This window comes from Suricata suricatta, chromosome 3 (assembly GCF_006229205.1).
Source record: "Suricata suricatta isolate VVHF042 chromosome 3, meerkat_22Aug2017_6uvM2_HiC, whole genome shotgun sequence".
NCBI lineage: Eukaryota > Metazoa > Chordata > Mammalia > Carnivora > Herpestidae > Suricata > Suricata suricatta.
In genome coordinates, this window is record NC_043702.1 from 85,979,123 (window position 1) to 86,007,073 (window position 27,951).

The 27,951-nt window shown below is 33.4% G+C and overlaps 1 protein-coding gene across 1 annotated transcript in view; it reads left to right on the plus strand.

Annotated features, from left to right (window-relative positions):
• LRP1B (LDL receptor related protein 1B) overlaps positions 1-27,951 on the plus strand; it is a 1,807,041-nt gene that overhangs the window by 1,459,003 nt on the left and 320,087 nt on the right. The window contains exons 42-43 of the mRNA XM_029933319.1: positions 3,534-3,723; positions 7,653-7,857. Of these exons, the coding sequence (XP_029789179.1) occupies positions 3,534-3,723; positions 7,653-7,857 (395 nt within the window). The remainder of the gene's footprint in view (positions 1-3,533; positions 3,724-7,652; positions 7,858-27,951) is intronic.

Here is a 27,951-nt window from a genome sequence, read left to right on the forward strand (position 1 = left end):
TATAGCTCCCTCCCAAAAACATCCTTCATTGCCTTTCCCATTTTGTAAGCTCTTATCTTGAATATTGTAAAGATAAGACAGAGTTGTCCCTTCTTCAGTAGTGAGGAGATGAAGGTGTGGTCTCCATGAAGTCTTCTGGGCAGCTGTCAGAGTCCTTGTGGGTGTCACTGTGCCAAGCTAGTAGTGTCAATTTCTTTGCCCTTTTCTGGGGAAATTCAAATCCAAGAAATTAACTATAGCCATAGTTCTGAGTTATTTGCCTGCCTTGTATTTTTTAATGAACTGACCTTCTCTTCTTACATCTACAAAAATGTATCAGGACCTCATTCATGCTTAGCCAAACTTAATTCCCAGTTCAAAGAAGGATGGGAGGGAAGAGAATTCTTTCACTTTTTTTAAAAAGTGCACGGGAATGGTAGTATTTTTACTTGGCTATGCTTCACACTTCGAGTATAATTATTTTGCTGAGGAAAGAGTTTGGAGATGCAAAAATAGGACTGTTATAGTTACTTTTTTTCATTTTTAAATTATGCCTATTTTATATCCTTGAGTGCTAAAGGATGTTCAACTTTACTATTTTAGGATTGATAGGCGTTTTACTTTAATTTTCAAACTACATAATTATCTGCCAGGACCAATATCATCTCAAAGTTCTTATTCTACCTGTTCAACTGATTCAGAAATCTTAATGTTTAAATTCACACACACACACACATACATACACACACATAAACACACACAATCCCAGATTGTGTAAAAGCATCATAAAAATGACATGGATATCTTGTTAATTCAATAGAATATTTTCCATGATTTTTAATTTTATGTATATCTTAATCTGGTTATTTGTTAATGATAAGTACAGTTTTTATAGAGAATTAGATACTGTTTTGGAAAAAAATACATTCTGAAATACATTAAAATGTAGCACCAGATTATGATTAAGAGTATTATCAGGTTGTCATCTATTACAGAAATAAAATAAGAGAGATTGTACCTGGACAATCAGGTGTATTATGTACTCCAGTAAACCTGGAACTATGTCAGCAATGGAAACGAAGCATTTGCTGGTGATACCAGGCTTTTTTTGATATAGCAGGGAAAAGGTGGCCATGGAGAAGATCTGTCAAAGGCAGTAGAGGGAGAACAATACAGAATGAGTGTAGATGAATGACTCTGATTTGCATGGACTTTTAGAGCGATGCAATTTCTCATTCTGTTTGTGAATGGTGAAGGAGTATAATTCTGCTTACACTACTAATAGAGTTAGCTTCATTTCTGACATGATTTGAAAGTGTAAAAAATACAATGGAACAGGGCACCTTGAGGGCTCCATCGATTGAGCATCCGACTATTTAGACTTGAGTTATGACCTCATGATTCATGAGTTTGAGCCCACCTTGGACTCTGCTTGGACAGCACAGGGTCTGCTTTGGATTCTCTCTCTTCCCCCCCACCCCGTCCCTACTTCACTTATGTGCGCTCGCTCTGTCTCTCTCTCTTTCTCTCAAAATAAATAAATAAAACTTTAAAAATTTGAAAAAAATACAGTGGAATGGATGATTCGTTAATTAATAACTGAAAGCACTTTTGACCATTACCAAACTTTCACCTACTCACCTCAAGTAGGAACACCATATGATTTCTATAAAGAGTGGAACAGATTTTATTGTGATTGTGTATAAGAAAATTTTCCCATCATCTCTGGCCTAAGTTTCCATACAAATCACCCACATCAATCTCTTATAAATTGTTCTATTGAATGTATGAGAGGACGCCACTCATAGTAAATGACTGTTTATGCAATTCACCTGGAGTTGGGCACGTTGAAATTAATGAGTCATTTGTTTGGATCCAGTTTTGTGTGGATTGAGAATAGGTGATGGGGCTATGGACTCATCTCTAAATGTTATTCTGTAAGAATACAGGCTTTTGAAAATAGATGAAACTGTGTTAAAAATCTTAATTTAAATACATCAGTCCTGTGACCATAGGTTTCAGTTTCCTTCTTATGACAAGAAGAAGAATAAAACAAACTTCAGAGTAACTTTACAGACAAAGTGACATATGCAAAACAGCACAATTCCTAGCAGAATGGCAATGCCCAATAATGGTAGCTATTAATTTTATTGTTAATGGATTTTTTCTGTTGTATGGAAAACAACAACAAATAGCAAAACTTAATCCTCTTAAAGAAATCTAGTTCAAAAAACTTTAATACTACTTTGCACTCCTAATAATTTCTATTTACCACCAAACTATACATCTTAAACCTGAAAATAATCCTTTTATCTACCTATTTCTAGAAGAGTTGAATAATTCCTTTCTGAGATTCTTTGAGAGAAAAACAGAAGAAAGACTCTGCCTATTGTAATTTTAATTTCTTAGCATGACTGACAAAGCTATATATATTCTTTCTGAAATTAAGCATGCTAAGAATAACAACTGAGGAAAACAGACAACAAGAAGGAAAAGCTATAATAATTTGGTTATGCTAAAAAAGATACTCAAAGCACCTCTGGAAAATAAAAAAGCTATCTTGTGTTATCCTAGTAATTGGGAAGACAGTTTTAAGATATAATTACTCTTGTTTTTCACATTGTCACTTTTATGTATTTGAATCTGTACTACCATTTGTCTTTTCTGAAACATTTAAAGCACACCTTAGCTGATAATTAATTTCATTTTCTTTTGTGTTTATATCACATTAGTTGAATAGAGTCAACGAACTTACTACCTTAAATTCTCTCCCATTGTTTGGTAGTTGGAAGCATGGTGTTGAGTTTGTCTTTTCGATACTGTTGTAGTTTTTTATGTGTTTACTTTTTCTTTATGTCTTCAAATATAGTTAAGATTAAATTCATTGTGATTATGCCTTGCTGGTATCTTTCACATGATTTTCAAAAGCGTCTCTAAATTGTTTCACACTGGATAATTTTTGAAAGTTAATTACTGAGATATGAAAAAAAGAGACATCATTTTATTAAATAAAAATCAGTTGCTTAATTGAGTTTTTTAAGGAAGAGGGGTGAAAACATTCAATCTTTAATGACATAATTTTGCAAAAAATTGCTCTTGTGACAAATATACCACTTCAGAGCTCAGTTTTCTGAGTGTAATCAGCTATCAATTGTAGGCATCAACATTATTTTTGTTCTAGAGAGTTTGTGAAGAAATGATTGCTAAAATAGCGTATAGATATAAAACCTTGGTTTGCAAGCATAATTTGATCTGGAAACATGCTTGTAACCCAAGTATACAATCCACTTGTATATTGAAGTGAATTACAAGAACCATTGGCACAGTTAGTTGTGATTATGTGACATTCGGAGTCACATACTACCTGTGTCGCAAGACATCGCTTGCTTATCATGTTAGAATTTATTACAAATGTTTGCCTGTCTTGTGGAACATTTGCAGAACAAGTTACTCATAATCCAAGATTTTACTATATATTTTAAATGTCTTTTTCTGTCCAAAAACCATGTCTTGTAGGTAAAAGTATAAATGTATTCTTTTCTTTCCCCTATCAGATGTGGGTTCTGTTGAAGGACTCGCCTATCACAGAGCCTGGGATACACTGTACTGGACCAGCTCCACTACCTCATCCATCACCAGACACACAGTAGACCAGACTCGGCCAGGAGCATTTGACAGGGAAGCTGTCATTGCCATGTCAGAGGATGACCACCCACATGTGCTAGCTCTGGATGAATGCCAAAAGTAAGAAATAGTGAATTGTTATTTCTTTGTTATAAATTGAAGATCATCAAAGTTATATTAATTTTAAAAAGAATTAACTTTAAAAACACAGATTTTCTTTGAAATTCTCTTTTCCCAATTCATAAGTCTATTTCTTTACAAGAGCATTGTAAATGTGAATAATTAAAATCTGGATTTCTGAAATGCCATGTGTCAACTCAATGAGAATTCCAGCAAAAGCAAATTTAAATGATGAAAGGAAAAATAGAGACAATACTGTTCTGGAAAGGTATATATGAAGAAGACGTCAATGCATAGCTGATTGAAATTATAAATTTGAAAAAAAAAACTATTAACATGTACTAAAACCTAAAAGGTTTTCTGTAACTTAATTAAGTAATTTCAACAACTGAGGATCTCTCCAAGTGAAATGCAGAGAAAACAACAACAACAAATCTTTGGGTGCAGCTATCATTTCCACAGTAGATCCTTGACAACAGTCTAAATTGTCCACATGTGTTTGATGATATATTGTGCAGGCATTTCTAGTAATACTTTTGAAGAATTCATTACAGGAGGAAATGCTCATGTTTGAGGGGGATGCCATCAGGAACCAGTTATATGACAAAGAAGAACAAAGCTTGGGTTATGTACCAAAAAGCTATCTATGAATTTCTACTTTCATATAATAATAAGATTTGTTAACTTAGAAAGTCCTTTTGTTCTTAAATTAATCAAATAAAGATCAGACTAATCCGGCTTTCACTAAGTGGAAGCAGAAGAGCTTTTTTAAAAAAGTTTTTTTATGTTCTTTATTTATTTTTGAGAGACAGCGTGAGCAGGGGCGGGTCAGAGAGAGAGGGAGGTACAGAATCAAAAGCAGGCTCCAGGCTCTGAGCTAGCTGTCAGCACAGAGCCCAACGTCGGGCTTGAACCCACAAACCGTGAGATCATGACCTGAGCTGAAGCCGGACGCTTAACTGAGTTACTCAGGCGCTCCACAAGAGCTTTTTTCAGATGTGGTTAAAAAAAAAAAAAAAAGGAAGATAAAAAACAATTACTGATAAACACTGACCCTGACCACTTGAAAGAACCACATAAATTATTCTGTGTGAATGACTAAATCCAGATATTGTTATAGAGCCAGGAATGAGATTAGACAATTTACTTGACACATTCATCTCATAAATGAAGAGTCTGAAGGTTGAAAGAATGTTTATTCCACACACAGCTCTGGTGACTTAGTTCAGAGCTTATTGGCCTTCAGGTACCTGGGCAAAGCTGGTTGCTTACAGCCCTGACCTATCACTATACAGTTTGGTGTTGAATCAACTACATTGATCTTGATGGTTCACCAGGAGAATCTAAGCACAATTTCAAGTGTTCTACAGCTAATCAAAGGAGTTTCTAAGACAGTTTTGAAATAAACATAAGAGATTTCACTGCTAATATTATATATGATTAGTTTTTGTATATTTATTACATAAGCTAAAATTACACTTTCATCTTGCATATAGTGAACTGCAAGTTAGAATTAAACAAAAAATATTTTAATTATAAAATTACATAGAGCTAAAGTTTAAAGTATAAGAATATTTTTATACAAATCACTCATGAAAATGTCAGTTGATTAACAAATTTTAAAACAAAATCTTAAAAAATTCTAGGTAACAAAAAACCTATTTGAGTTCAAATCTTGGTTCAGTTACTATAATCTTAATTACTTAAGCCCTGTGGCCTCTGTTTTCTTATTTGTGAAATGAAAGGTGGGATTAAAGGAACACTAATTGCTGGAGTCCAGCTCCAGTAGGTCCGGCTTCCCTGAAGGAAGGAAGGTGTCAGTGAAAGGCAGTGAGAGAGCCTCGGGTTCTTCCTGCTCACCAGGCAGGCGTCTCTGCTCTGACCCGAGAGTCAGCTTTATTTATTGAAAAAAAAGTATGGGGTACAAAACAGGAGTGACAATTGCCTTAGACAATAATTTCTGATAACAAATTCTTGGGTATGTAAAACTTTCCCAGAACATAGATTGGTAGAAGACTCATGCATAACCTTTATCAGTAGTGATTGAAGTAGGTGACTAGATGCTTATCACTTGGGGAAGGAAGGGATCTTTAACATTCAAATACAAGGCAATGTTTTTTAGCATAGCAAAGGCAAAAGTTAGTTTTTTTGTGAGCAGAGGTCAATAGCCTGTTTTCTGGAGGGGAAAAAAAACAGGTGTTCTCAGGAAATGTAACATTTGCTCCTATAATCACAAAAGAAGAAACTCCTATTGCAAGTTTTTTCACAAGGTACAATTCACATATTTTTAGCATAAAAAGGCAAGTCGCTCCTGATATCAGTCAGGGGCTTTGGGTGTCAGGTCAGTGCTCAAGCAGAAATTGAGTGGGGGTTGAGTGAGCGAAGATGCCATGGGAGACCTTGTAAACCTGCCTTACTTCGGAAATGGCTCCCAGCAACTAATATGGCAGAAATTCTGTAATTCTAAAGCCAATAATTTTGGAAAATACTGTAGATAATATGTTTATTTGCTTAATATTTTAGGCATATAATATAAATGCTTTATTTTTAAAATGTTTTATTTCTTTTAGATAGTGTGTGGATAAAACTGCATAAGTAGAGAAAGTGGAATGTCATTTGTTCTTGCAAATTTACTCATTCATAAGACAAAAAAATTTTTGATATTTATCTACTTCGAACACTTTTATGGTCCATAGGATAGAAGAAAAGGCTATGAAACATTTTAATAAATAGCATAGTTGACCCAGATTTTTGTAATTGGTAGGGGTTATATTTTAAAGCAAGTAGAAAGATCTTCATTGTGAATTTGAATATTGTTCAGTAATAAATATTTGCATAATATTCAAAAACCACCTATTGAAAATTTTGTTGGCTGTAATTCTGCATGACCTTTAACTGATACACATAGGAATAGTACATACAATCTTATTGTAAATATTAAGTAGTTTTTGTTTTTCAGTGTATATTAAGTATTTCTTCAGATATTTAAAGCAGCCTGACTGTCAAATTCTCTCTCCTGTCTTCAGTTCTTTCTTTCCTCTTTCCCTTCCTGCCTACCTTCTTTACTTCCTTCCTTCCTTCCTTTGTATCATTCTAAACAGCAATAACCAGTCTTCAGATAAACTCTTATGGACATTCCTATAGGTAAAAGAAGAGAAAGAAAAGACATTTTGGTAAAAATAGGGATTAGAAACTGGAACTCTACAGACTCTCTACTCTTACAGTGACTTGTACAGTCTTCCTCAAAGAATAGGTCGACAGACACTGAGTTAAAGCATTCTATAAAATCTGTAAGTAACAGATAATATTTTAAGCAGTTGAGGGTAAACTTTGAAATTCCAAAAGCAACCCTGTTATTTATAGAAAAATTACATTGACAAAAATATAAGAGAAAAAAGTGAAAGAAATATAGGAGTTTATTAATTTTATTTCTCTAAAGCATATAAAAAATGGTCAATTTAAAAAGCAAATGAGGAAGGAAAAAGAGATTTGATATTTATCAGTTAAAGAAAAAAATATAGTTGGGTTAAGAAGGATGTCTAAAACTATTTACTCCATTTGCTGAAACATGATATTAATAATTTAGAATACATTTGCAATTCATAGAAGATTTAAGATAACTGTTTTGTCTGTGATTAAATAAATTCTTACCACACATCAAACTGACTAAATGTAATTAAATTTCTTGAGAGAATATACAAGATAATTTTTTTCAGAAATAGTTTCCAGATTTTATATATGAAACTGAGAAAAATGTATATGCGTATATAATATACATATTTCTACTTATTTCTTAGACTTTCTTAAGGGTCATAGAATTGAGACAAATCATTTTGCTTCTTTTTAAATCACTTGACATTGTCATGTTTCTATTGTTTCTGATGTTAATGAGAGTTTTAATATATTATCACAATTTTTATTTTAATTAGTTTAATGTTTTGGACCAACTGGAATGAACAGCATCCAAGTATCATGAGATCCACCCTAACGGGGAGAAATGCACAAGTGGTGGTCAGTACCGACATCCTCACTCCAAATGGTCTCACCATTGACCACCGTGCCGAGAAGCTGTATTTCTCAGATGGCAGCCTAGGAAAAATTGAAAGGTGTGAATATGATGGATCCCAGAGATATGTAAGTTAACTAAGAATTTCTTGATTATAGATTTAAGCAATTATACAATTGAAAGAAATACGCTTTATGCTTGCCTGAAATATGCCTATCAAGGGATTTCAAAATATGCAATTGTTTGAACCAATCCAATTGAATATAAAATGAAAAAGAACACTGGATAGTATTTTGGAAAATTTGTTCAAGTGCATTTGCTGCCATAGAGACAGTCTAACTCTTACAAACTTTATTCTAGAGAAACAATAACTGAGTTTTTTCTAATTATTAATTGAAGTGGAATTGTTAGAGTGATTTGCATACGCTTTATTGTTATTTATTTATTTATTTATTTTTAAATGTGAAATGAAATTGCTTTGCTGCCCTAGGATAAAAGAACATTGGAAAAGAAGAAAATAATCCTTTTTCTGTGCTTGGGTCCTTAAAACAATGCAGAAAGCTTTGAAGAGAGAAGAATGGGAATCCTTTCAAAATCACGTGTATTCTCTCTTTTTTCTGGGTTCCAAATAATGCTAATGGAGCAGTCTTTATGCTGCCCCTGTAGAGCCTTACAGCATGTATTTCGAGCATATAGAATCATCAGAGTCTAGTGTTGCCACTTACCCTATAAGGACAGTAGTCTTTGGAAACTGGGAAAGCTCAGGGCTCAGGAGGTTAAGATCTTGGTGGTAATGCATCTGTAGAAATCTTTACCTGTTCAGCCCCAGCCAATGCATGCCTAAAGGACAAAATGATCATGAGGCTCTCTACTCCTCCACTGCATTTCCTAAGGGCTACATAGTAAATATTTGAATCTTTATGGGCTTTATTATCTTTACCACAACTCTAATGTTTCATAGTACTAAAAGCAGACATAGGGAATATGTAAATGAATGGGTATGACAGTATTTCAGTAAAACTTGACTTACACAAACAAGCAATCAGCTAGCAGGACATAGTTTGTTAATGCCTAATATATATCATTAAGCATACTGTTTAATTGAAGGTATATCTATAAATATATACATATATATACATATATATATGCACACACACATATGCCTACATGTTATGTGTATATAAGTATAAATCTGCATTATATGTTTATATATTATAGCAGATATAGAGAATTATTTCTGGGCAACTAATTGTATATACATATATGGGTGTGTGAGAGAGAGAGGCAGAGACAGAGAGTTTCTTGAATAAAGAAAGAATATATTTATTTACATTCTACTACAGGTATCTCATCTTAGTGTGGAGTGACCACTTTGAGTAGAACTGATGTAAGACAGTTGAGTGCTTAAGGACCATGAGAATAATGAGCTAAGACCTGATGAGTTCAGTTTGTGTAAAGGCAATAGCTGTGATCAAATTCTTGATCTATTTTTTAAATAAAAAATTTTTAATTAAAAGCCATGTGGTATAATATCCAAAATATATGAGAAACTCCCTCAACCCTGTAGCAAAAACAAAAGCAAAACGAAAAACAATCTGTTTAAGAAATGGGCAGAAGAATAGAATAAACATTTTTCCCAAAAATATATACAGATGGTCAGCAAACATATGAAAAGATGCTCAACATTATTAATCATCAGGGAAATGCAAATCAAAACCACAATGAGATATTACCTCTTATCTTTTAGAATGGCTAATATCAAAAAGACATGACACAAGTGTTGGAGAGGATGTAGAGAAAAGGTAACATTATGCACTGATGTTGAAAATATAACCTGCTGGAGCCACTATGGAAAATGGTTTGGAGATTCCTCAAAAAATTAAAAATAGAGATACCCTGTAATCCAGCAATTCTACTTCTGAGTATTTACACCAAGAAAACAAAAATACAACTTTTAAAAGATACATACGCCGCTATGTTGACTGCAGCATTATTTACAATAGGCAATATGTGGTAGCAACCCATGTGTCCATCAGTAGATGAATGAATAAAGAAATATGATATATTTATACAACAGAATATTATTCTACCATCATTAAGAGTGATATTTGCCACTTGTGTGGATGGAACTTGAGGGCATTCTCCTAAGTGAAATAAGTCAGATAGAAAAAACAAATACTTTATGACCTCCCTGTATGTGAAATCCTAAGAAACAAACAAGCAAACAAAGAAAACAAGCTCATAGAAGTCATCTTTTTACAGATTCATACTAGAAGATATTGTGTATTGTTCAGGGATGTAAAGAAGCAGCCTACATATTCTACATATTTTGTTTGTGAGGGTAGTTAAGTGGTGGAGAGGGACAACCTTGGTATGTTATTTGTGTGGGCACAGCTTCAGTGGACGTAGTTATGAGGGTGTTGCCTGCCGTCCTGTCTGAGGTTTTTCACCTTAGAGTATTCTTTACTTCCACACACTTCTCTCGGGGCTCGTCATGTTCAGCTGCTCTGTGTCAAGACAGTGTTTTTATCCCTAGGGCCTTTGCCTCATCCCTTGGTTTGGAAGATACCCTCTGGGTTTTTCTACCCCATTTCCCCTGCTACTATCTCCCCTCTTCCCTTGTGCACATATATTAATGATTAATAAAATCAATATCCAGAATAAAAATTGTATTTTAAAAAACATGCTCATAGATATAGAGAACAAGAGGTACCTGGGGGTGCGAGAAATGGGCAAATTGTTTTTCTTTTTTTCTTAGCTTAAATAAATTAAATACATTTTTAACAAAATAAAATAATAGTTCTTAGATGAAAATTTGCCATCATCAGTAAAAAAAATAAAAAGGCCATGGGACCTCAGGCAAATCATTAATCTTCATGAATTTTAGTTTCCAATATGCAAAATTAATTCTACCTAACTTTCGGGGTTATTATGAGGATACAGTACAAAAAGTAAGTACCTCAGAATAGAGCAAAGAAACTCTAAATGAACCTATGGGATAACGCTTTTCAAAACACTGGGAAAACAGGAAAATAATTGTCTGGATGTGGTACTATTTTCTCCTCTGTCCTGATACGGAAGATGCTTCCATAGTGCCTTATAGCAATGCTTTATCCACTTCAATTTATTTGTTTGTATACTTTTTTTTTTTTGCTTTTTACCCCCACTGTATATTCTTATGCATGCTAATTATAGTTACTTTGAGGGATTCTGTCATCAGATCTCTTATATAACTTAAAGGATTTACTTTGACATTTAAAAATATATATATGCCTAGTTAAGGTTTCAGCTCCATTTTGTATCCCTGTCTAAACCAGGATACTTTCTGGCTGGCTATAGTTAGCAACATTTTACTGTACATTTGAAGTTGCTGAAAGAGATTTTAAAGATTCTCATCACCATCACACACATACGCAAATTCTAACTATGTGAGATAATGGATGCATTAACTAACCTTATTGTGGTAATCATTTTGCAATATATACAATATAAAATCATCAGTTTGTACTTTAAACTTACACAATATTATATGTTAATTATATTTCAATAAAATTGGGGGAAATATTTCTGCCCTGTAGAGATGTAAGTGTTGAAAAGAGAACATTACTTTAAGTGTTATGGTTTTATTCCCTCATAGGAAACCAACCAATTTTGTCTCTAACAGAATTACATATAGTCTTCCTCTACTTCTTCCATAAATTAGCTTTATCATCATCACAAAAAAAAAGTTCTATTGGACCCAAAAACTGGAGAAATATTTCAAAATTCATTGCACTCTTATAGCCGTCTTAATTTTCCTATCGTAATCTTCACTGACTTCTACTTAATTTAAGATAAATGTAATGTTTTGATAATTAAATGAGTAATAGATTTTATAAATCCTCTAATATTGTTTTCAAAATTTAATCTAGAGACTATTTATTGACTTTTAAAGATTTTGTATACTATCATTTTCATTTTTTAAGACTTCTGAGAGTTATATCAACTTACCGATCACCATACTAGCTAACAATCATCGAATGCTAACAGTGCTCTAGATACTGTTCTGAGCTATTTATATTTCATTTTATTTTCATAGAATTCCATCTTACCGAAAGACATAGGATAGAGGACATGTGTTAGCCTTTGACTATAAGTACAATCAAATCTTCACGTAAAATTGTTTTCATTTGTGTCTTCTCTCTCTTTCTAGTATTTATTTTCCTTTTAATCAAAGTATAGTTGACATAAATATTACATTAGTTTCAAGAGTACAACATAGTGATTCAACATTGATACACATTACAAAATGATTAGTCTAGTTAACATCTGTCACTATGTAAAATTATTACAACATTATTGACTATATTCCCTATACTGTATTTTTAATCCTTGTGACTTATTTATTTTATAACTGGAAATTTGTACTTCTTAATTCGCTTCACCAATTTTGCCCATTTCCCCAACTCCCTCACCTCTGGCAACCATCAGTTTGCTTGTGTAACTATGAGTCTATTTTTGTTTTGTTTGATGATTTGTTTTCTTCTTTAGGTTTCACATGTAAGAGTATTTGACTTTCTCTGATTTATTTCACTTAGCATAATACCCTATAGGACCATCTATGTTTTCACAAAAGGCACAAGATTATTCTTTCTATGGTTGAGTTATCTGCCTATTTATGATTCCAACTCTCCATTTTGCATCCCTGTCTAAACCAAGATATTTTCTAGCCGGCTATAATTACCAATATTGTATTGTATGTATGAAGTTCCTGAAAGAGATTTTAAATATTCTCACCATTACCACATATTTATATTTATGTTTATGTTTGTTATATATTACATGTTCTTTATCCACTGATCTATCAATGGACACTTAGTTGCTTACACATTTTGGCAATTGTAAATAATGCTTCAATGAACACATGGGTGAATGTATATTTTTCAAATAGTGTTTGTGTTTTCTTTGGATAAATACCCAGAAGTGGTATTGCTGAATTATATAAATTTTTATTTTTAATTTTCTGAGGAACCTCCAGACTCATTTCCGTAGTGCCTGCACCAATTTATATTCTCACCATCAGCACATAACCATTTCCATTTCTCTGCATCCTTGCCAACACAATATTTCTTGGTTTGTTTTTTTTTTGATACTAGCCATTGTGGCAGGTATGGACTAATATTTCATTCTGGTATTGTTTTGCATTTCCCTGATGATTAGTGACATTGAGCATCTTTTTATATATGTGTTGGCCATCTGTATATTCTTTGGAAAGATGTCCATTCAGATCCTCTTGCACATTTTTATTTGAATTGACTATTTTCTTGAGAAGTTCAGCATATATGTTTATGAAGAATATTGGCCTGTAATTTTCTCTTCTTCTTCTTCTTTTTTTTTTTTTTTTTAGTACCTATGTCTGGTTTTTGTATCGAGATAATGCTGGCCTTGTAGAATAAATTTGGAAGCATCCCTTTCTCTTTGGCTTTTTGGAATAGTTGGGAAGAATAGGTATTAACTATTCTTCATATGTTTAGTAAAATTGAATTCTGGGAGCTTTTTGATTACTGATTCAATTTCATTGCTAGTAACCATTCTGTTCACATTTTGTCTATTTTTTTCTGATTTAGTCTTGGTAGATTGTACATTTCTAGGAATTTATCCTTTTTTCTAGGTTCTCCCATTTGTTGGCATAAAATTGTTCTTAGTAGTCTCATAATCTTTTGTATTCCTGTGTTGTCAGTTGTAACTTGTATTCTTTGATTTCTGATTTTATGTATTTAATTCCTCTTTTTTTCTTGATGAATCTGGCTAAAGTTTATTGATTTTGTTTATCCTTTTAAAGAACTTTATTTTCATTGTATTTATCTTTTCTATTTTTTGTCTTTATTTCATTTATTTCTGCTTTGATGTTTATTATTATCTTCCTTATACTAATTTTGGGCTTTGTTTGTTATTTTCTAGTTCATATATGTATAAGGTTAGGTGTTTATTTAAGGTTTTCTTGTTTCTCAAGGTAGGACTGCATCACAATAAACTTCCTTCTTAGAACTTTTTTAACTGATCCCCATAGATTTTAGAAAATTTTGTGTCCACTTTCATTTGTCCCCATGTATTTTTTTATTTTCTCTTAGTTTCTTCATTGACTCACTTGCTTAGTAGCATTTTTTCATCTGTACATTTTTGTGAATTTTTACTTTTCTTGTAACAGATTCTAATTTCATACAATTGTGGTAAGGAAAAATACTTCTTAAACCTATTGAGACTTGTTTTGTAGCCTAACATGTGACCTGGACAATGTTCCATGTGTACTTGAAAACAATGTATTTGGCAGTTTTTGAATGGAATGTTCTATATATATCTATGAAGTACATCTGGTCTAATGTAGTTTAAGGCCAATGTTTACTTATTGATTTTCTGTCTGGATGATCTATTCATTGATGTATCTGGGGTGATAAAGTCTCCTACTATGATTATATTACTGTCAGTTTCTCACTTTATGTCTGTTAATATTTACTTTAAATATTTAGATGCTCCAGCGTTAGGTGCATAGATATTTACTATTGGTATATTCTCTTGTGGGATTGGCCCCTTTACCATTACATGCCCTCTTTGTCTCTTGCTATAGTTTGTTTTAAAGTCTGTTTTTGTCTGCTATAAGTATTGTTACTCAGATTTCCTTTTGCTTCTATTTGCATGGAACATCTCTTTCCATCCCTTTACTTTCACCCTATATGTCTGTAGGTCTGAAGTAACTGTCTTGTAGATAAGAATAGACATGGAATTTTTGTTTTTAAATCTATTCAGCTATGTCTTTTGGAAGGTAATATGCTCAAAACTATACCACAAATGCAATGTCTTTGGATTAGAGAGTTTAGTACATTTATGTTAATAGTAATTATAGTAATTATTGTTAGGTATGTATATTGCCATTTTGTTAACTGTTTTCTGTTTTTTGTAGTTCTCATCTTCCATTGTGATTGATGGCGTTCTCTAGCGTCATGTTTAGATTACTTCCTTATTATATTTTGTATAATTATATAGTTTTTTCATTTATGATTACATTGGTGTTTATATATATTATGCTATAATATATATGTAGTATACAAAATAATATATATTACATATAGTAAGTGTACTTTAAGTTGATGGTCCCTTAAGATCAAGCATATTCTATGGGTGCCTGGGTGGCTCACTCATTTGGGTGTCCGACTTTTGATTTTGGCTGAGGTAAAGATCCCAAGGTTATGGGATTGAGTCCCACATTGGGCTCTGTGCTGGGCGTGGAGCCTGCTTAAGATTCTCTTAAGCCTGGGTGGCTCAGTTGACTAAACATACTACTCTTGATTTCAGCTTAGGTCATAATCTCATGGTTCATGATGACTTCAAGCCCCATGTAGAGCTCAGCACTAACAGCACAGAACCTGCTTGGGATTCTCTCTTTCCCTTTCTGTCTGCCTCTCCCATGTTCATGCCCTCTCTCTCTTTTTCTCTCTCAAAATAAATACATAAACTTAAAAAAAAAAACCAATTCTCTCTCTCCTTCTGCCCCTCTCCCCAACTCACTCATGCTCTCTCTGTCTAAAATAAAAAAGGGGCACCTTTTGTTTTTGTATTTGACATTTGGTTTTGGCTTGGGTCATGATCTTGAGGTTTGTGGGTTCAAACCCCACATCAGGCTCCACACTGACAGCATGGAGCTTGCTTGGGATTCTCTCTCTCTGCTCCTCCCTTGCCTGATCTCTCTGTCTCTCTATCAAATTAAATAAATAACTTTAGAAATGTTTTAAATAAATTTAAAAATACAAAACACATTCTAAAAATACTAAGTTTTTGCTGTCTATCCAATTTTTATAGTTTTGAGGTCATATTTTACATCTTTAAATTTTGAGTATTTTTTTTAATGTTTATGATTTGAGAAGGAGACTGTGAGCGGGGGTGGTGTAGGGAGAGAAGGGAAGAGAGGATATGAAGTAGGCTCTGCATTGACAGCAGCAAGCCCAGTGTGGAGCTTGAACTCATGAACTGTGCAATCATGACCTGAGCAAAGTCAGATGCTCAAGCAACTTAACCACCCAGGTATCCTTGTGTATTCCTTAACTAATTGCTGTAGCCATAGTTGGTTTTATTCCATTTGTCATTTATCTTTTATTCTAGATTTATAAGTGGTTGATCTACTTTTTACTATATGTTTACTTTTACTAAGAGGTTTTTTTTTTCTTTTGTAATTTTATGTCTAATTATGGTCTTTTCTGTTTAAAAAAGTCCCCCTGTGGGCTGCCTGAGTGGCTCAGTCAGTTAAGCATCCGACTCTTGATTTCAGTTTAGGTCATGATCTCATGGTTCTTGAGATCAAGCCTTATGTCCAGCTCTGTGCTGACAGCATGGAGCTTGCTTGGGATTCTCTGTCCTTCTCTCTCTGTCCCACTCTCTCTAATGGGGGCACTCTCTCTATCTCTCTCAAAATAATAAACATTAAATAAAATTAAGAGGTCCTTTTGACTTTTTTTGGTAAGGCCAATTTAGTTGTAATGAACTACCTTAACTTTGAGAAACTCTTTTTCTCTCCTTTAATTCTGAATTAAAATCTTGCCAGGTAGAATATTTTTGGTTGTAAATTTTTTTCTTTTTTCTTTCAGCACTTTGAATATATTGGGCCACTCCTTTCTGGCCTGCACATATTTTGCTGAAAAATTAGCTGATAATCTTATGAGGATTGCCTTGTATGTAACTAGGTACTTTTGTCACACTCCTTTTAAGATTTGCATTTTTTAATTTTGACATTTTAATTGTAATATATCTTGGTGTAGACCTTTTTGGGTTCATTTGGTTTGGAGCTCTCTGATTCCTGAACTTACAAATCTGTTTCCTTCCCCAGATTAGGGAAGTTTTAGGTATTATTTCTTCATTTTTTAAAATAGATTCTTCAATTCTGATTTCTAAAAGTATACTCTCTGTGTCTCTTTCTTAAAATTCTCATCATTTTCATCCATTTTTCTTCTGAGTCCTGTGAGTGTCTTTATGACCATTACTTTGAACTCTTTATTAGATAGGTTGTTTTCTTAACTTGGTTTAGTTTCTGTTTTGGTTTGTTTTGTTTTTATCCTCTGAGGTTTCTTCTTTTTCTTTAATTGGAATATATTCCTCTGTGTCCTCATTTTCCCTGACTCTCTGTGTTTATTTCTGTATATTGGGTAGATCAAGTAAGTCCCCTAGTCTTGAAGGTAGTAGATTTATGTGCAAGGTATCCTGTGGGACCCAGAAGAACATCCCCCTCTGGTCACTGGGCTCAGGTGACCCCTGTGTGCCATTCTCTTGTGTCTGAGTTGAGATTGTTATGGGCACACTTGTGAGTAGGGTTGTCTCCTACACCCTGGAGTGTGTGACAGTTGGGAGATAGCGCCAGTCCTGGCTAAGGCCACCTGTAGGATGCCATGAGGGGAGCTGCCTTGAGGAGGTGCTGCTCCTAGTCAATGCTGCCTGCTGGGTGCAGCAGTAGGGAGTTGTACTGGGGTGTGATCATTCAGCGGAGGCTGCTCACGAAATGCAATGGAGTAGGAGCCACTTTGGAAGGAGTTGGTGTGCTGTCTTGGCCATCTCTCTTTCTGTTTCAATGCAAATGAGGTGGAACCAGGATTTAGATGATTCAAAAATTTCCATTATTACATTTATCTTAGTTTCATTAAAATTATTATAATAAGGAACTTCAAGATTTCAGGCCAATGAAAAATACTTAATAGCCATTTACAAAATTATCCCTTCCTCTACTTCCTTCCCAAAGCTATAGAAGTCCCAACTAATATTTCTCCCCCATAATCCCTCCTTAAAGACAGAACGATTGTTTTTCAAGATAATGATTTTTTAAGGCTGTATCACATATTCCATACTTGAAGATAAGGTGAAAAATGTTTTCTTTTAATGTAGTAAGTGGAAGAAGACTGATCTCTGTGTATACTGGCTTGTGGGTGGATTGTTGTTGGTTTGATTTTTTAATTTGTATGTTTTCTTTTTAATTTTTTTAACATTTATTTATTATTGAGAGACAAAGAGACAGAGCATTTTCATGGTAGGGGCAGAGAGAGGGGGAGACAGAATCTGAAGCAGGCTCCAGGCTCTGAGCTGTCAGCCAGAAGCCAGACGTGGGGCTCCAACCCAAACTGAATGATCATGACCTGAGCCAAAGTTGGATGCTCGACCAACTAAGCCACGCAGGCACCCCTGATTTTTTACTTGTAAGTTTTCGAGGCTGTTCCAAAGCAAATATAGATACTACCACCTAATTCCTGACACTGTTCCTAAAGGCCTCTTTTATAGAAAAAGAAAAATAGTTTTGTTTTGGTTTTTTTAAGAATTCTCCATGTATGAATTTAAGATCTTCAGAATAAGAAAAGGTTGAAGATAAAATTAATAATTGTAATTCTGTTTTGAATGTAAGATTTGACTTCAATATTAAGAATTATAATTGAACTGTCAAATATTTATTTTGGTATTGTTAGCCATCTTAGAATGAATGTATATTTTATCCACTTTACCAGATTTAAGGACAGCGGTCATCTTTTGTACATCTTTAGATTCATAGTGAGTTCTTATTTTCACAAAATTAGAAACTATTATTTGTGTTGATTTTAACTGTTACTTGTTTTTATACCTACGATGAACAGTGCCCATCTCACCGTCTTTGCCAGATGATTCTCTATGCACACCTTAGAACATTTTCATTTTAGATTTCATTGGAAGTACTCGATGAGACAACTTATTTTAGTTTTAAGGGTTTTTTTTCCCTTTTTTAAGGTAAAAGTTATTCATGAATTCTGTTTTTAGGTCTCAAGTTAGGGTTGTGAAATAAACTTGAACAAACCAGACTTTTCTTTTTGTTTTGTTTCTTTCACGGACAGGGTTTCAAATACTTAGTGAAAATTGTCATTTTCAAGCTAGACATTACCCCTTTGGTTAAGTTAATTTACTTTGTACAGTACTTTTGCCTAGAAAAGACATGATGTAAGTCTCCATGCAGTTAAGGAAACAATTAGGATCTGACCTTTCTATGGCTGTCACATGGATTTAGGCTAGATGTGTCTTTACCAAAAAAGGGAGAGTTCTCTATAGCTTTATTTATTTTAATGATGGTTGTGTCTAAGAAAATTGCTTGGCTAAATGGCCCTCTGTGGTGACCTGACCATTATAATTTGAAATGCAAAGAAAACACTGAAAAATTTATGTTTTCCTGGGTGTATGTAACCCATCCTCCAATAAATAATACATAAAACTCAATTTTCATTACTTTCACTCCTTATGTTCTATTACTTTATCATATTCATTGGCTAAAGGTATATGTATGGGCCCAAAGTTACCTCACTGTTTTGCCAGTTGCCAGGATTCTGTGGTTGCTATGCCGTAGTGTTCATGGTCAGTGACACAGATTACCATTAAACTGTACACTCTACATTATCCACCCTATCTTATGTCTTAATCATTACTTATAACCAGAATATGAACTATTTATTCCTGAGTGTCATTTTCTAAATTGACTTAAACTTCTGGATACCTATTATTCTTTTAATTGCCTATTTTAGTGATTAATCAGCTTTTTTATAATCTTATTGCTAATACAGCCATAGAACTATAAGACTGACAGTATAAGTGTTTCCTACTGTTTTCAGAAAAAGTCAAAGATGCAATCTGGCTTAAGTTTAAAAACTTAGTTATAAGATCTTTCCCTTGAAAAAAAGAAAGCATAAATATTCTTAAAAAAATATTCTAGGAGTATATAGCATAACTATAGAAGTCTGACAAAATTAAAAGCTATCCAGTTATATGATGACTGTTGAATAAACAGAACAGTTTTTCTGACATCCTATCTACTTAGGACTTTTGGTTTTTCTCAGTTATATCTTTTTAACAAACTTATATATAGAGAAGTGTGACCAGTATCAGTTCTTAATTAGAATTGTGCCTGTGCCTTTGAGTTGAAACTTGAGAAATCAAAGGATGTATTTTAGAGCAGATTTCTTCTTAGGTTTGCATAGAAGCTAAATGCTCTATGTCTGAAAAATTCCTGTGTAGCCAGTTGAGAGCATTCATTAGACTTCAATTGACCATCTGTGCTAGGTCCTTCTGTGTGTGTGTGCTTCCTGTTATCTTTAGTGCTCAATCCTATTTTGCTACCCTTAGGCAACCATACGAATGTAATTGATAGATATCTTTTGAATTTGTATGTAGTTTTTTGAAACAGGTCTGCAAACCAACGTAATGAATTTTATTTTTTATATTTTGGCAGGCATTGTCAAAGGTACTGCAGAAATGTATGATGGCAAAAACCATGGTTAAAAGGAATGATATTTAGGAAATAGAAAGTAAAGTTATGATGGTTTAAAGATTCTATGAAAGATCTAAGATGCTTACAATGAAATAAAGTAGAGACATGAAACATTTCAACTTATAAAGTAAAAAAGGGCTGAGACAAAGCAAAATTAAGGACTGGACAGAGAAATCATAATTTTTCAGAAAAGAACATTTCCTTTGCATATTAGTGTGGGTTTGTTTGTTTAATTTTGGGTGAAACAGATGACAGTAGAGAAGAAATGCAGGAAGAATGGGAGAGAAGAGAGAGAGAGTGAGAGTGAGAGTGAGAGACAGAGATCAAATATCCCCAGTGAAACTGAGAGATTGGAAAGAAGCTTGATGTAATAGTTTGAAATATTTGAGAGTATTTCTTCTTTAATGAGAAGGAAGCTACTTATACTAGTTAATTGATAAAGTTTGGAGAGATTCTTATAAATCTGGACATTGTGAGCCCACAAATTAAGTACAATGCCATGGTTCTCCCAAAATGTGTTTGAGGAATTAGTCTTCTCTTGAATATCCACAGAAATTAAACTATACTCCAATACATTTTTGAAACTATGATTTAAACAAAGTCTGACAGTCTTTATATCTTAAATCTTTAAATACACTCAAGCACATTATAATTCTTCAGTGAGGAAAATAGCATAGTGTTTTGTTGTGTTTTGATGCTTTTAAAGTAAGTTGCATTGCCTAGTATGGAGCCTAGCATGGGGCTTGATCTCACAACCCCAATATCAAGACCTGAGCTGAGATCAAGAATCAGACTTAACCAACTAAGCCACCCAAGCACCCAAGAAAATAATTTTTTAAAGATGGTGTACCATGGGCTTAAGCATTTGTAGAAATTTGAAAAATACTAATGTATGGCTTATAAATGATTTAGTTCATCAAGAAAAAATTATGTAATCCATAAGTAATCAGTAGATCAGAGAAAAAATCATTTCAAATTTTAGAAAAAGTCGGTAAAAGAAGATATGTTTTTAAAAATACATTTTATCTTTTTGAATTTAATTATCTACTAAATTTAACTTAACAAATTCATCCATATGTTTAATTTCTCTATCAACTCTGAGTTAGGTTTTAATATTCTCTTTTATCTTAGAGTGAGGTCATAATAAAATGGAAGGATTCATGATTTAAGTCTGCTTGTATTGATAAAATATAATAATTTGTTGTTTTTTTCTAATTTAAATTGTTTTAATCTTATTTATTTTTGAGAGAGAGGGAGAGAGAGAGAGAGAGAGAGAGAGAGAGAGAGAGCGAGCAGGGGAGGAGCAGAGAGAGAGGGAGACACAGAATCTGAAGCAGGCTCCAGGCTCTGAGCTGTCAGCACAGAGCCCATTGTGGGGCTCTAATTCATTAACTGCAAGATCATGACATGAGCCCAAGTCAAATATTCAAATGACTGAGCCACCCAGGTGCCCTGGGTTTTTCTAACTTTAAATACCACATTAACTTACATGGTGGTTCTACCTACATATTTATTGAGTAAAGCATTCTCTGATTAAAAGTATACAATTTAATATTCCTGGCTGATTCAGTTATTAGGACAAAAAAAAAGAAAAGAAATGGGCAATAATTTCAGTCTGTTTCATTTTTATTTCTGTTCTGTATCTGTCATTTTTGTTGTTCCAGCAGCTGAAACAATAACTAATATTGACAGGGGCTAAGACAAGGTGATTATAGCCTTTCTCCCTGCAGTTACCCTGTAAGTGTTAATCATTTCTTGGAAGGCATCAGCTACCTGAGTGGCACAAACCTTTCCAAAAGAAATGTTGTTCATGTTCCTAGAAATTGCAATTGCTGATATTTCTTATTTTTGACATTCTTTTAAGAAACTTTGTCCAAAGTGGGTTTTTTTCAGAGTATATTCCAAGTCAAAAATACTAAGTCTTAAGATATATCTTTAGAATGAGAAGGATTTGGATAATCTTCCTATTAAACAAACACATTCTGATGATATCAATTCTTTTGACTAATGTAGGAAAACAAGTTTAAAAAAACACTAGTCAATTACAAGTAAGATCAATCACAAGGATATTAGATATTTTACTTTTTTATAGCACTTAATATTTTTCCACTTATTAAATCAGTTACTTCATTCCATAAATGAATAAAGACATCTATCATCCTTTCTCCTTCCTTCCTATATATTCTATCAAGTCTGTATTTATGTTTAAGATATCCATTTTTTTATAATATCATCTTAATGTAGCTACAAAATCTACAGAGGTCTGGACTCTGTAACATTCCCATCCCTATTCTAATATGAAATTTTGCACTATACCTATTTTTTAATTAAATTTTTAATGTTCATTTTAGAGAGAAAAATCACAAGGGGAGGAGCAGAGAGAGAGAGAGAGAGAGAGAGAGAGAGAGAGAATCTAAAGCAGGTTTCTAGTTCTGAGTTGTCAGCACAGGAGCCCTACAGCGGGGCTCAAACTCATGAACCATGAGATCATGACCTGAGCCAAACGTGGATGTTTAACATACTGAGCCACCCAGGCACCCCACATTATACCTATATTTATAGATAACTTTTCTAAACTTACTTTAATACCTGAATTATAATATAAAGGATATATGTGACATAATTTATAATAAAATAGGACATAATTCAATATGTCAATGTACAAACTAAGGGAAGAAATGGAAAGAAGTGATCAGATATTCTTTTACAATGGTAATAAGTTCTTGATAATTATCTAAACATGGTGAAGTCATCCATCAATTTGTGTAGAAGTTGCATTCCTTGAAAAATAATAAGTGTAAAAGGCTCTGTAAAAAATACTTTTGTATATATGTAAAATAAAGTCTAGATTCACATAATTGTAAATACGTTTTTACCTTTGTAAATGTCTCATAGGACATTTTAAACTTGGCTGAGTCTCAGTTTATTTTACAGCACTACCCTATGTGTTGTGGTAAACTAGATTCCTGATCCCTGACCACTGAATTTTTAGTCAATGCCTTCCACCTCTCTATCAAACTCACATCCCACAATCAAGTGAAACCCCAACCAAAACTTTCCAAAACTCGCAGAAGGGATGAGACTGCTTCCATTGAGAACCACTAAGATGAGTAACTGTTTTAAAGTGAGAAATGTAGGTCTGCTGGAAGCAAGTTATCTTTCTTTTCTGTCTAGAATACCTCAAACACATGGGATTCTGCACCTACAAACAGCTATATGGACCACAGACAAAAAGTAGGATGGATGTTTGTTGCCAGAAGCATCCAGTGAACTTTAATTCCAACAGCCTATGGAGTATAAATAACTGATGTTCTCTGTTGCCTGTTACATAACAGGCATTGAGGTCTAGTATATTACAAATAAGCCCATTGACTAGTAAATCTTGAAGGGCTACTGAAACTCAGGTTTTTGTTGCTGTTGACACTTCTTTGAATTCAAGAAATACAATTTAATATTCAGATTATCACATCAGTATTGGCTTTTGTATATTTTAATTGTTCTTGGTCATGACTAGTTATTCAAACTATAATACGAATTTTTTTTCAAATCTGTGGGAATAGTGAGTAAATGGAAATGTGATAACAAGAATAAGACAGTAGAATTCTATAAATCCATTACAAATGAGGACATAAAATATATACTCATCTCATGGAGAAACTTATTATATATTAATGGAAATAATAGAACAAATCAGTACACTTGTTGCCCAAACTAAGTCTCTCAAGATCTTTCTAGCTCTTGTTATGATGAGTGATTCTCCATTGAACTTGGACACTGTTTCTCATTGTATGAAATTCTACATCTTATTTAAGACTTCAGTCTTAACTGGCTTTCCCTGATATCACTATGACAGAGGAAGGTGAGGTCTTGCCTTGTTAGTGCCAAGTGGAGGTAGAAGCTAAGGTCCCCTGCTCAGCCTCTTTTGACACCTGAGGCACTATTCTGTGTCTCTTTGCTTCTGGACGAGTGACAGCTTCCAGCTGGTCTCCACTGTCACCATTGTGGATAAGTTTAATTATTCTGGATGGTGCTGAAAGTCCTGATTCTCCACTAGGCGTCTTCGGACCGTTCTCTAGCAGAAGGGAGGTGGATGCCTCGCTACTGCCAGGTGTGAGTCTAAGCCCAGGTTCTCCACTTGGCCTTTGCTGGTGTGGGTGTGTATGGGTCACAGTTTTTTATGTGGTGTTTGGCTAGAATAGAGCCTATTTACTTATAATATTTTCTGGTGTTTTGCCTAGAGAGGCCAGGCTTTTGTCATTGTTTTTCTGTGCATATTAGCATTTCTGAGTTGTTAGTTCCTCAGTTCCAAGTCTGGGGTATATGAGGCAAAAATAAAGCCCAGGGAACTCATCTACAGTGTTCCTTAGTCCTAAGTTCCCTAGCTGTGCTGTTTTCTTCTCTCCACTGTTCAGTCTTACATTTGTTATATATGTAATTTCCAGGTTTTTAGTTGTACTTAGTGAGAAGAATAAAAAAACAAATATGTCTACTGCATCTTCCCAGAAGCGAAAGTCAGTGTTTCTAGATTTAGAAAAACTCAGAATAGAAAAAAAAAGCCTTATATTTATTGTTTTATAAAATGTTTTTAAAGATATAAGCCATGTTCCACAAATTTCTAAAACAACAGAAAATCTATGTTTTGCCATTGGGTTTAAATGGGATAAGATTTATTAAAGTACATATGATATGTCATAATTTACCAGAGTCCAAAGACACTGAAAGATTGGTTCACCACAAGACATAAAGATTGTAGAAATAAAGATGGTGGGTTGTAGAGTCTACATTTTATCATCTGTAACCATGATGGATACCTTTATTACAGAGTAAATACAATGAAGTTTATATGGTGATATGACATTGCCAAATACCAGTGTCTGAGAAAAAAATGAGAAATGAGTGAAAAGAAATCTGAAAGTGATGTTAAATGTTATTGACTTAATTTAATGTAATCTGGTTCTGAAGAGATGTGATCTTTAGCAATTAACTTTATCTTTTCAATCACAGTTTCTACATTTTAAGATAGGTTTAAATTTTTCTTCAAACCCTAACTTCTTGTGATTCTGCCATTGATTTTGTGGACCTCAAATGGTGAGCCTTTGGACACATCTTTTTACATAATAATAAGTATAAAAATGATGGCACATCTTGATTATTTAATCACACAATCTTAGCTACAAAATAAAACATACTGCCTTTCACAAAGTAGTATGATGTAGCAGAAATAAGTAAGTTTATGTTGTGGAGATAGACATTGATCTAAAACTTGGATCCTTGATATATTGTTTGATTTGGCTAAGACTTTTTCTTAATCTTTTTATGCCAGAGTTTCTTCTGTAAAATAGAACTGATAATTTATGCCTCATAGAGGGTATTTTGAGGATTTAAAATATTATATGCAACTTGATACCTGACAAATATAAAAAATGCTAAATTTTATAAAACTCCCCTTGAATAATGCAAGTTAAAAAATACACCCAATTTAAAAGTTTGTAACTATATTTACCACTCACCATATACATTTGTTTGAACATGAGCTATATCAGTTAAAGTAAATTCCAAAGTGCCTCATTGCTTCTTCTGTGGTATTACCAACATCTAAAGAATACAATTCATTTTCATCTTTGTATTTCCAAAAGCAAGTGGCCCAGGTCTGGTGCATCAGTATATTCTGCAAATATTTGCTGAACCAATGAGTAAATAGATGAATAAACTAAAAGATAAATTAAAGTAATGTTTTCCTAAATAAAAGAAAAGTACACAGCTTTTTAAAAAAAGACCAAAATCAGAGATTAGCTATTTGAGGGTGTCAGCCAGCCATGAGGGTAATTTTCTGAAGTCTGTACAGCTGATACTCCTGTTTGGTGAGATACGAATGTTATTGCAGTAGGGTTAATGGTATTTATTTTGAACAAATCCCCTTGATTTAAATCCACATACATTTCAGTGATGGTTCAGCTTGGTTAGTTGTGCAAATTAAAGTGTTACTGAAGCTGAGCTCTTTCAAAAGAGATGTGTTCTGGAAAAGAAAAATGGTCAATATCCAAGGCAACTAGTGTATTCACCCAGAAAATAACTGGTGTCCCTTCATGATGTGATACTGATACCAATGGATTGATTTAGTATTTCTTGGAAGCCTTCAGTTGGTTAGGCATCAGAATAAACTTTCAAAAGAAGCCACTGTCCCACCTGGCTCATTGTAAAAATTCATATATAAAATTAAAAAGAACACATAGCTGAGGAAAGCTATCTTGCACATGCATGCACACACATACACATACACACAAGCCTATTTTTTCCAGGTTAATTTTACTTGGAAACCAAACAGAGGGAGAAGTATGCAAAAAAGTTTTTAAAAATATTTTCTTTGGTGAAATAAATCAGTATAAGGGGGAAAGTAGGAAATAAAAAACGTTTGTATTAGAATTCAGGAGATTCTAAATTAGCTTTTATGAATTTTTCTCTGAATTTCTAGTTAAATTTTTGATTTTTTTTAACTTGAGAGAGAAGGAGAAACAGAGAAAGAGAGAGAGAAAGAGAGAGACAGCACACAGGCAGGAGAGAGGGGTAGGGGGAAGAGAGATAGAGTCTCAGGCAGGCCTCATGCTTAGCATGCAGCCTGAAGCAGGGCTCCATCCCACAACCCAGAAATCACGACCTGAGCTGAAACCAAGATTTGGACAATCAACTGCCTAATGAATTAGGTGCCCCTCTGGTTAAACTTTTGTATTGTCACTAGATGATTTTAGTGTATTTTTTATTATTACATGCACAAAAACCAGCATGAAATTATTTAAGCTTGAGACAATATCTTGAAATTTCTTTCTGTTCGACTCATGAAAACATTTAGGATGCCAGTAAATTTAATTATTATTTAAACTATTTAAAAATAAACTAGTCTACAAAAAAAAGCTCAGGTACAGTATATCTATAATAAATAACAAAAACATACACTTGTTTTTGAGCTTCCCAGCAGCCAAGACATTAAGAGAATCCTTCAGGTTATATGAACTTTGAACTAGTTGAAGGGAACAAAATTGTTTAACATGAAAAATAGATATTTTCCATGGCCCTAAGATTTGCAAAGCTATTGTAACAAGATCTTTTATTTACATGAGGAGCTTTGAAAATATATAAAAGCTAATGAAAATCAAAATGCTAAGTAATTTCTACTAGCTAATAACTAATAAATCATCAAAAAATATGGTTGGCCATCAAGATATAAAATACATATAATAATTTTCAATTATTTTATTAAATTACTAAAAGGACAACTTAATATTTAAAACTAAGTAAATTAAAATTAAGTTATTAGTAAGATAAATGAGCTCAGTTATTGGCTTATTATTAGAGATCAAAAAATAATAAAGAAAAATGGAAGGAAATTATAAATAATGTTGAATAAAGGTATATCTTAGAGGGTGATAAAACAAAATAGTTACTCACATGAAAGAAGGAACTTTTAAAAGCAAGCAGTACTACAGAATCTTAGGCTAATGTTTCCATCAAGATTCAAACAGAATCCTGTGATCCCTAATGTAGCAGCTGCAAATTTGTATAATCAGTATTTTATCCTGGTAAGATAATAACTCCAGACATTGAGGGCTGAACTAGCCAGGTGTTTATTTTCAATTTGGGAGCCTGGAGGTCAGCATAGAGGGGAAAGAGGAGCAATACCTCATGTGGGTCTACCAGTCCCCCTGGAGAGCTAAGCCCGATTAAATGACCAGAATATCTACCTCAGAGGTAGATGCTTAATGGTAGAGACATTCAAGGGCATATTACTTGAATGAAAAATAAATGCCCAGACTAACACTGCCTCAGACAGGAGAAAAGAGTATATATATCTTAATTTATCAATAATATATTAGAATATGTAGATCAATTTCTTAATTGCACATTAGAATCCCATTGGGAGCTTCTGTGCAATACT